Source organism: Limulus polyphemus, unplaced genomic scaffold (assembly GCF_000517525.1).
Source record: "Limulus polyphemus unplaced genomic scaffold, Limulus_polyphemus-2.1.2 Scaffold1921, whole genome shotgun sequence".
Lineage (NCBI taxonomy): Eukaryota > Metazoa > Arthropoda > Merostomata > Xiphosura > Limulidae > Limulus > Limulus polyphemus.
In genome coordinates this window covers 33,678-44,608 of record NW_013667531.1, presented here as the reverse complement: position 1 = coordinate 44,608, position 10,931 = coordinate 33,678, and the positions used below count along the sequence as shown (strand labels likewise).

General features: G+C 32.3%; 1 protein-coding gene across 2 annotated transcripts in view; it reads right to left on the bottom strand.

Annotated features, from left to right (window-relative positions):
• Positions 1–684: 684 nt before the first annotated feature.
• The window catches only part of LOC106465362 (gamma-glutamyl hydrolase-like), a 43,328-nt gene continuing 33,081 nt past the window's right edge, over positions 685–10,931 (bottom strand). Inside the window, exons 6-9 of one of the 2 annotated variants that reach the window (XM_013925582.2) lie at positions 9,596–9,702; positions 9,039–9,129; positions 4,446–4,592; positions 685–1,636 (exon numbers count right to left, since the gene is read on the bottom strand). In XM_013925582.2, coding sequence (XP_013781036.1) covers positions 1,488–1,636; positions 4,446–4,592; positions 9,039–9,129; positions 9,596–9,702 — 494 coding nt within the window. In that variant the 3' untranslated portion in view covers positions 685–1,487. The remainder of the gene's footprint in view (positions 1,637–4,445; positions 4,593–9,038; positions 9,130–9,595; positions 9,703–10,931) is intronic. The other variant, XM_013925583.2, reaches the window with a different exon arrangement.

The following is a 10,931-nucleotide window of genomic DNA, read 5'->3' as shown; positions in this document are numbered from 1 at the left end:
ACATAGTTATAATTCAAATTTTAACTGTACAGGTTTTAATTTCAAAAAGAAACATTTAAGTTCTCAATTCTTACTTTTATACAGGGTGCCCAAAAAGTGTGGAACCACAAGCACTTCAATGAATTTTACAGAATGTTTTCCACATGCTGTCCTTGTTATTTGAAACGAGTTGGATTAACAGTAGGATTAATTCAACATTCTCATGTTTTGACAGTGCCATAATCATCTGAAATTAAGAAAAGCTGCAAATAACCTATGGTTCCAGCCTTTTTTGGACACCCTATATATCAAATTATTTACCTCTCTCCTAATCGTCTATTTCACAAATTATTTCCACCCCTATGTTATTTTCTAAGCTTCCAGTAAATTACTTATGTTTTATTTATATATATCCCTTCTTGCTTTAATGAAACTCGCATGCTGTCTTTAAAAAATGTGAATAATTTTCTCTGACATTTGCTACTGAATTATTTATAACCAACTGAAAGAGAAGATTTTAATTTGCTGCTTTCATTATGAGATTAGCTTATTTTCAAAATTGGTTTTGATTTATTCTGTATCAATTTCATAGCTTGCTATCACCATAACTTAAGCTATGTGTTTGACAAATTGTTATGCAGGTTTAGTATTTAGAAATGGTTTGAAGAGCAAAAAACAATAAAATCAGATATAAACTTACAAGCCTGAGGGTGTTAAGGATAAATAGATTTAATATTCTATTACAATCTGCAGTCAATCTAGAAAATGAAAAGGTAACTTGGATTTATTTCATATTGTTACGTAATGGTTACAAGATCAATCAAATGGGACAAGTCTGTATAATGTTATGGTAGAGAAAATTACAGATAAAATAAATTTACTTAAGAAAAACTTCTAATATTCATTTAGCAGGTTCTAGAGATTATGGAAATGAAATTTAAAACCAATAGGTGAAAAAAATTTTTTTTTATTCTTAATATGAAAATTGCCTTACACTCTGTCTCCGACTCTATAAATTCAGGAAAATCTTTGATAAAAATATTTAATTAAAAAATCTGGTTTCTTGTGAATATAGACTTGTAATCTTTACTAAAGTCTTTCCAAATTCCACATAGATACATTTACGTCATTAAAGGTTATAGTATGTTTACTTTCATGGTTGCCTAGTGGCAAGATCAGTCAAAATGATGAAGATCATATACGGAAAGTTAAGATAATAACTATACATTAAAAACAAGTATTTTTTTTATTTAAAGAACTATATATATATAGGCTAAATTTTCAATTGTTGTAAATAACACCGATCATCATTATCAACTAAGCTGTATAGCTTAAAATCAACAGAAGTTAATGTAAACATTATTTCTGATTGTAATTATATATCAGCATTCATGTATTTCTTAATTAAAATTTTAAAAAATAACTCTGGAATCTTCTTGCTTGTTTGACTTAGTTAAGACTTTGAAGTCTAGTGTTAACAAAAAACTGACCAGCAATAAGAAAGGCTGTCAAGGACTCGTTGCTTTTAAACCACTTTTGAAAAAGAATACTTGCTGGTAGTTGGAGCCTTCAATACCAACATATTCAGGGTTGTAGTTGTAGATGAGTGAAGAAGCTTCCTCTTTTGTGCTTGGAAACTTATGGTTGTTCTTCCGAGCTTAAAAATTTACAAATTGTTTATACCATCAGTGTATATTACATTTGTATATATCTGCTAAAAAATTTTGAACATAATATTCTCACCTATAATAGTAATAATTTCAATGGGTCATCTACAGATTATGGAAATGCAAATAAGTCAGTTACTATTTCCCTGTAAATGTCAGGATGGTTTTAGAACTATGGTCATATGAGAAACAGAAATCTGTCATTCATATCCATGTTAATTCACATTGTTTTTGCCCTCATCCACAAAGAACTTTCCAACCCAATGAACCATTGCAATGAAGTTGGGGATATTCTCTGGTATATTAAGCAGGATAATCAACAAGAATTTGACAATGATAAAGGTCCCACAACTTCCACCAATATTCAAAATCAATGACTGTTTGAATAAGAAAGATGGACAAAACAACTGGAATCACAACAATCCCATTTGACCACATACTTTCAAGCTACCTAATGCATCTACGAGTAATTTAAGTCTTTGAATAAGTATGCACTTGGAAGTCTTACAAATAAGGCATTAATTAGCCAAGATTATGGAAAGATTCACGAGATAAGTGGGACAACACTCAAATGGTCATTAACTGAAAAGAGCTAATATCATGGAAAATTGCTGGAGAGTCATTGTTATGAAATAGATAAAGATAAGATCCTACATTTCTCAAGACTCTTAAAGACCAAAATATTATCTCTGAAATGACTTTCCACCAAATTTCTCTAAGCAGCACAAAACTTGGTATTCTTTATGACCTACCCACAGGGTACAAAACTGAGTACCCTCTTTGTCCTATTCTTTCAGCTGTGGGCTTCTACAATTACAACTTCTAAATTTATAGTTCCTTTTCTTCTTAAGCCCCTTACTTTAAATGGTTTTACTATCAGTGATTCTTTCACCTTTGCTTTTGAAATATCTAAAATTCCCTCTGTTGATCAATATGCTATGGCCAGTTTTGATATTGAAAATCCCTATATTAATATTCCTCCTAATAAAATTTTAAATTTATCATGGACCTTCATTTCTCTTCTAACATTGAGTAGTATGTTGGTTTCACACAGAAACAATTCTTGGAACTTCTTGTCATCTCCACAAAGTAAACCATTTTCTCGTTAATAATGTAATTTATTACGTGATAGATGGATTCATCAGGAGATCCACAGTGGATCCAACAACTGCTAAAGCAATTGGGTGTTTTTGAGCGAATTTTACAATTGCTTCGGTATAATTTTTATACTTAAGAGTTTAAGAAAGAAACTAGAGAAATTTAAGTTTTCTCGGTGTGGTACACATACATTTAGAAATGGCCTGTATTATGAAATTAGGTTGAGCACGAGGCAAAGCATAGTTAGTTGGTTGGTTAGTTATTAATGAGAATCATGAGTTAAGAGTTATAAAAAATGAAGCTAATGGTTGCACTTTATGCAAGCAACAATTAGATTCAGCGTACTAGTATTAAAAGCTATATTTTTTCCAGCAAACATACTTTATCTTTTTCCCCTGAATGAACAAAAGAAATAGCAATTCTACTTACATCAAAGTTGAGCTGGTGTATCCCTGTAGATTGGATATTCTTCATATTCATAGTGGTCAAGAACTGGAGAACTGTTACCAGTCCTGGGAGAACCTCAATTCTTTCTGGAGAACTGATTTTTAGCTCCAGACATGACTATCTTTTCTCTGTATCCTTTCGATTTTCCAAATAGTATTCCTGACTACCCACTAATAGTCCTGACGCTTCATTGGCTAATATCTGCAACTCACCAGGCATTTCCAAAACAAGAACCAAAACTCTCAAGTTATTGGTTACCGTGATGGTGAGTGCCTCGGTTGCCTTCTCACTTATACTACTACATCTGGCTGTAGTAACGAATCCCAAGTCAAAGCATCGATTTTAGATGCTATCATAAACTTTTAGTAGCCTTTACTGTACTACTGGATTGGTGTCAGTAACTTATCAATGTCAAACTCGTGACTGATGACCTGTGGCTATCATCTCTAATCAAGCAAATTCTGTTTTCAAATAATTAGAACCAATTAGATTTTCTGAACTCATAAAGCTCAGACAATAAAGGTTGAAATTGCACCCCCCCCCATTTTTTTTTAAGGATGCTACAAACTTGTGTTATTAAGATAATGATCTCGTAAAGCTAATAAAAAGTATGAATGTGTGTACTGGCAAAGCTTATTGCTAATGCATATTGATTATATTATTGTATCTTGTTTTTTGAATAACTTTTAAAATCCATTGTGACATTTTCTATTAAAACTTGGTTATGTTTAATATTATCTATCAAAAAAATATGGAGAATATTTAAATAACACTAAAAAACTTCTTTAGAAGATAAATGTTCAGTTGCTCAGAAAAAAACAACCAAAAAACAATGATGACACCAGCTTGCAGTGTATCTGGTAGTTCCATGTTATATAGCCAATAATAACTTATTCACAACTTTTTTCTGGGAATTGTAATTTATAAAAACTGAAAAGTACAAAGCATCACTAAGGAAATAAAGTGGTATTGAATAAAACGTGCAATGACAGATAAAGTAAACAACATCGCTTATGTACAATTAGTGTTCTTCAATTAACAGTTTTAAAGCTCACATGATAACTCTTGCATCTAAACATGTGTTACTTTTATGCAGAAGAAAATAAAGTTCATCTTTAAAAAGTTGTATATGTAGTTTGTTCTCTATAATTTCATAATGTCGAATTATATGACAATGACCTATATCCTCTATCTTTAATATGAGTTATTCAGGTATAACGTATTAACAGTAACTATTCTCAGATATTTTCTTACCTTCTCCAACAAAGAAATTTGCAAAATGCTGTCCAACTCGGATAGCTTCTGCTGTGTGAGGAATGTTGTGGTGGGATTTCGTGTTCACCCACTCAAACAGGTTTTTTTCTGGATGCCAGGCTATTGCATAAAATGGATATCTGTAAGCTGAAATACAATAAAAACTTGTCCTGCAATGACTTGAATAATACAAATGATGGATATTTATGACTTGGAGAGTAATATTGAAATTCTAGTTAGAAGGGTTATGTACTGAAAGAAAAACATGAAATATCAATAATTTCACCCAAAGATCAAATATGATTTGTACCTTATTATTAAAAATACTATTTTAATTTTCTTGGTTAATACAAGTGTCTTAATACTGCCGATATCTGCAAATTAGGTAAGCTCATGTTCATTAGAAAAAAAAGAGAACCATTGTAGAAAGTTTTTTTATTTTTTCAGTTTCTATTTTTGAACAATATCAGTGGCCAAAGAGATGATAATTTACCCTATTTTCAGCTCCAGTGGACCACTGGCTGCTCCAAATCAATGAATAAAAATTTCTGATGACTGTCAAAAAAATTGCAATTCTAGTTCAAAATGAAACATTATTGTGCAAATGTAAAAAAACTAGGTGTTTAAAATGTTTAAAAGGTTGGTAATGTGATGGATTAGCAAATTCTGCTAAATTGAGTCAGAGATGTGGGGAAATTAAAACAGCCAAAATGTGTATTAGTAAGTAGTAATAATGCAACAAATGATAGAATAAAATGCCCACAGTCAAATTAAAATATGGATTTTATTGATAATAAATAATATTTTGGCCTTATTGAAAATAGTTACAATAGGGGTGGTGATGACAAACAAAGTAAATACATCATAAAATAATGCAAAAATGTATATGATATGAGATGTTTTCAGAATCAATGCTTCTTTGACAATAAATTTACCAAGTTGAAAATCATTAATAAAGCAAGTCGCATAATTTCTTTCGTCATTTCAGTTTCAAAAATATATACTCTATTATCTTACCCAATGATGTAGTCCACTTATTACTTAATAAAAAAAACAAGTTATAAGGATAGTAGAAAAACCAAAAAGTCATATCCAATAAAAAGTTAAAGTAAAATATTAATTTGATATAATAAAAGCTTATGCTGCATTCTATCTAGTGAAGGATATTATCAGATCTGTGTGCTTCACTACAAAATGAAGTTTCTTTGTTTGTGTGAAATCAATATCAAACCTCAATACTCTACTGAATTGCAGATGAAATCATTCATATCTCAATTGAAAGCTAAACATAAAAAGGTGACAGCTGAAGCATAAAAGGTTGACACTTTCTTAATTAATGATGCCGAGAATGTATTCCAAGCGAGGCTTTTTACAATTACAGCATTAGTTATCTAGATGTTACAGAGTTCCTTTCCATCCTGCAGGGTCATGATCTTCAACAATGAATGCACTGTCTCACTTGCTGGAGTGACAACTGTGACTAGCAGAAATCATTCACACATCCAGCCTCTGTTTCCTACTCACTGGTGATCTGGAGCAGAGTTGTGATTGCAGTGCTCTGACTGGCAACAGTCTATTAGTTTGATATAGACCTCCCCAAACATTCTTGAACTCACCAGGCACCATTCCACTTCCCTTCTGCTAATGTCATCCCTCAAGATTACCATCTGCCTGAGTGGTCTGGATGATCTAGACATGAGCAAACCTCCCCAAGTCAAAAGTTGCAGACTAACCTATGTCACAGATTTTCACAATGTGGTTATTCCAAATATTTTCTACAAAGCAGAGAAGTCTGGGCCCAAAAGCTGGTTTGTGGATATTGTATGCAGTTGTGTTCCCAACTGGTTGGACCACAAATAATGAGATAGGTCACAGAATTATAAAATGAACAAATATGTAAAGGAAATTTTCATAGTTAACAAAAAGCACTATCAATACTATAGCAATACAGTTTATGGTAGCCAACTGTTCATGTGTTTATGTGTGTGACAAAAATGAGTGTGGAACTAACAAGAGAGATGAAGACTTTATTGAACAATATGCTCTTGCCAGAGCATGTCCTTCCCCCATATCTTAGACCAGCATATACAAAAGAGTAACCCCAGGTTAAAGGGTAACAATAAAGATAACCCTCACTATATCCACTGTAAAATCCAAATTCCCACTTGAATTTTTTCACAACAAAAGTAGCTTATGCACAGTTTGCTCACTGGTGAAGTTAAACAACTACTTAGTTAAATAACAAGCAGAAACCAAATTCATGAGAAGTTGAGGAGTTCTCAGTGTGTAAATTACATAAAAATACACAAAATGTTATATTTACAGAAGCACTACAAAACACTATTTAAGCCTAAATGAAAGTGTGATATTCTACGTAAAGATCTATGTAAATCCCTTTAAAACTTATATAGATGAAAATCTTGTAGAAGCTGATGAAATATTCATAAAAATCTGCTCTTCCAGGCCCCAACAACATTATAAATATATCAATAAACTCTTTTAAGTTTCTGACACAAGAAAAGAGTGATGCCAGTTAGATCATTTGACCAATGGGCAGTGAAGATCATGGAGGAGTCCACTCACAGCTACTACCCAATTTGTTGATAAGAATAATTTGGCATGCAGGTCCCTCATGAGCCAGTTGGGGGGGCCATTTTTATTAAAAAAACAAAAAAACTACCCAATCTGGCTTTTCTTAATTTGACCAGAAATTTTTTGGACATGTTTAATTGGCTAAAAAAGAAGGCATTTCTCGCACTCATTTAGTGTTGGGGCTACGAAAAATGATTTGAAGTGGTAAGGCGACCAAAATCTATCAGTGCATCACAAGCTTAACAGCCAAGCACAAGAAGCACGGAAGTCTCCAAATGACACGCAGAGGTATCCAGGAACCATTTAGAACCACCGTGGTAGATATTGTGCAGCAAGCTGACTACAATATTATACCTGTAGCTTCTTTTAAAGTGCTCCTGTCTGCTCATCCTATTGCTGACTATCGTGATGCTTTGACCCTCCCTACTGAATTGCAGGTGAAATCGTTCGTATTTCAATTGAAAGCTAATCATAAAAAGGTGATAGCAAAAGCATAAAAGGTTGACAATTGCTTAATTAACGATGCTGAGAATGTGGTTTTATTGATATATACTGAATTTACTCCCAGCAGGTAGAACTTAGTAACAGCTAGTATGGATGGAGACTTGAGGATGTTGTATTTCACTTAAAAAATTATCAATTGCCTCTAAGAGATACATCCAAAACCACCCTCTTTGGGAGTTTCCGGATTGAACTTATTTTTAATATTCAACAAATTGTAGTCTAAAGACACCCCTCGGCTCCTGATGGACATGTAAGAAAGCATGTTGTTATTCCTGTAAGAGAGACAGACAAAAAGGCACTTAATTGAATTAGACCTTGGGGAAAGTTACATTTAGAAACTTGCTTGAGCAATGCTATGTTTCAATCATGGGATAAATACAGAAAAATTGTGAAGTTAAAGTCCAATGTCCAGGAAAAGACTTATACTAGACATGACATCTCTCCTGTATAACAGTTTCTCTATGCTAAGCCCCAACTCTTGGTCATGACTACTTCTAAAAAATACCATTCTTTCATTAAAAGCATATCTTGAAACTATTTTTAACATAAAAAAAACAAGAACTAGTACACACATTATTGATTCAGAATAAATCCTGATGTCATGGCATCAACATTTTCCCTTTCTACTGACTTGTGGTATTTTTCAGTGGGAAACTGATTTCCCAAAAATATTATACAGTTAGACCTGCTAATAACATCAGATTCATTCAGAAAATAATGACAGTAATCTGTGTTTGATAATAATGAGTGTGAGTGTGTGAAATAATGAAACTGAACAAGTTTGACAAAATGAACACAATCCTTATCATAGAACAGACAAAAAAGATGCAGCATATATACTTGCACATTAAAAAAAACAATTGGTTCTACTGGTTTGTGGTTAGCTTCACAGTTTTCCTTCGTTCAGGATAGACTTCTTTCAAACTAAACATAATCTTAATGGAAAAATCTTTACTCAAGGTAGAACTGAACCAAGAAAATGTGCTTCATTTCAACAGGTCAGCTCTGTTTCTTTGTCTAGCCAACAGTGTCACCACATGACCTCTGTTCTCTCACAGCAGTGGTCAGTTGTAACATTCAGACAATGTTAATTCAAACAGCAAAGGGTATTATAGTCAGTAATCCTTTCAACCCACATATTATATATTATTGCAATATCTTCTTTTGAAGAACAGACATTATCTACTACAAAAAGAAAGCAATTAGAAAAAGCAGTCTCAATGACTTTCTGGAGTACGCACTTAGTGCAAAACGGCATATGAACTAAATGAATTTTTAAAAATTTTTTTATCTCTAAACCAAGTAGAAAACATATGATAATTTTGCATATCCAATTGTTATCTTTGTACTAACTTACAGTAGTTAAATACTAATAGCAATTAAGCAGGTTGATTATGATTCTAAAGTCTACTGTCATCAAAGTACTAACATTTAGTAAGAATACAACAAGTAGATCCAAGATATATTGTTGTCTAATTTGTGATTCTGCTAACTTACCCTCAATAGTTGAAATAAATGTGATTCCAGTGGTATCTTTGTTAGTGGAGAGAATCTGGAATGTTTCATTCAGGCCAGACTTTGTGAAATTCTAAATAGGCACCAGATAATAATGTCAAATGTCTTTTTTTTACTATTCAGCTTCTTCTTGTAGATGTCATTTAAAATGTTAACTTATAGCAACCTAAAAGGTCCAACTTGATATACACTGATAAAAAAAATTATAATTGTATTACTTTGAAAAGAAATTTCAACTTTTAGCAAATGACTTTATATTTTATCATGTTAATAGTTTTTGTTACATATTTTGTTGTAGACTGTAAAATTTTTCAAAACATATTTACATTTTATATTAGATGGTGCACCAAGTTTTATAAGAGCCAAACTTCATGAATAAAAGTAAGAAACCCAATATTTTCCAATATTTGTTAATTAAACAAATAAAGCTGGGAAATTAAAGTTACTCATATGGTTTTTCTTTCTTTCTTTATGTACATGAAAAGATTCTTAAAGTCTAATGCACTATTCTTGATATAACTATCTAGAGCTATACTGACCTCTGGTGTTAAACACCATTTGTGATAATTGATTGCAACTGGTAGAGAAGTAACATACTTCATTACATCAGATGGAATAGCTTTGAAGATACGACTTTTTTTATAGCCTGTTAAAAAACAATAATATTTTAGGTTCTGTACCAATGTTTTATGGTTATTAAAGTGATATGGGATTAATGAATCATTAATGTATTAATAAAAAGTATCTAAAAGTTCATAGATATCTATAAAAACCTGTCATTTTATAGTAAAAAATAATCACACTGATAAGTGAAACTTTTACATTGTTTGGCTTAAAGTCATAAATTGATGTAACCATTAATAGGTTATATTAGGTCATCAAGAAATTAATGTTGCTTTTTTTTAGATAAAAAAATCAATACATTTATTAAATGAAATACTCTCCATTCTTATCGATGATGCTTTTCCATCTTAAAATCAGGTTGTTAATGCCCTGATTAAAGAAATCACTTGGCTTTGAAGCAAAAAACATATCCATGTCCTCTTTAACACATTCCACATTTGCATACATTTTCCCATTAAGATAGTGTTGCAGCGAACAAAAAAGATGGTAATCTGGTGGTGCCATATCTGGTTAATATGGTGGGTGGGGGAGAACTTTCCAACCCAACTCCATAATCTTGTGTTGCATCAAATGTGCCACATGTGGACGTGCATTGTTGTGGCGAAGAAGAACACCTTTCCGATTGACAAGTGAAAGGCATTTCTGATGAAGGGCTTGATTTAAACATTCCACTTGCTGATTATAGATATCTGCATTGACAGTTCACTGTGGATTGAGGAGCTCGAAATGAATTACTCCTTTGATGTCCCACCAAATATAAAGCATCACTTTCTGCAGATGGAGTCCAGGTTTTGGGGTCGGAAGTGATTTTTTTAGAACTGAATCATTGTTTTTGACGTTTAATGTTTGCATAGAGAATCCATTTTTCATCACCTGTGACAATTCTGTCCAAAAATGGTTCACGCGCATTTAATAGATGAAATAAAAACATCATATGTTGTTACATTGCTCAACCAATCAAAAGGAAGTATAATACTTCAATGTGTGGCTACTTAATTTATAGAAATAAGCATATATACTGTTGATTGACTGATTGGTAAGAAGGAAAACGATTTGGAGCAAAAAATGAAATAAAATTAATGATTATAGTAACCAGGATGACAAATCTGTCCAAAAATGGTTCACGCGCATTACACGCCACAAGGGACGAAGCAACGTTCACACGTTGAAAACGATGATCAATTGAGAGACGTGAGGCACCCAAACACCTTCTTTATGGAGTTTTCTCATATTCCTTAGATGTTTCGTATT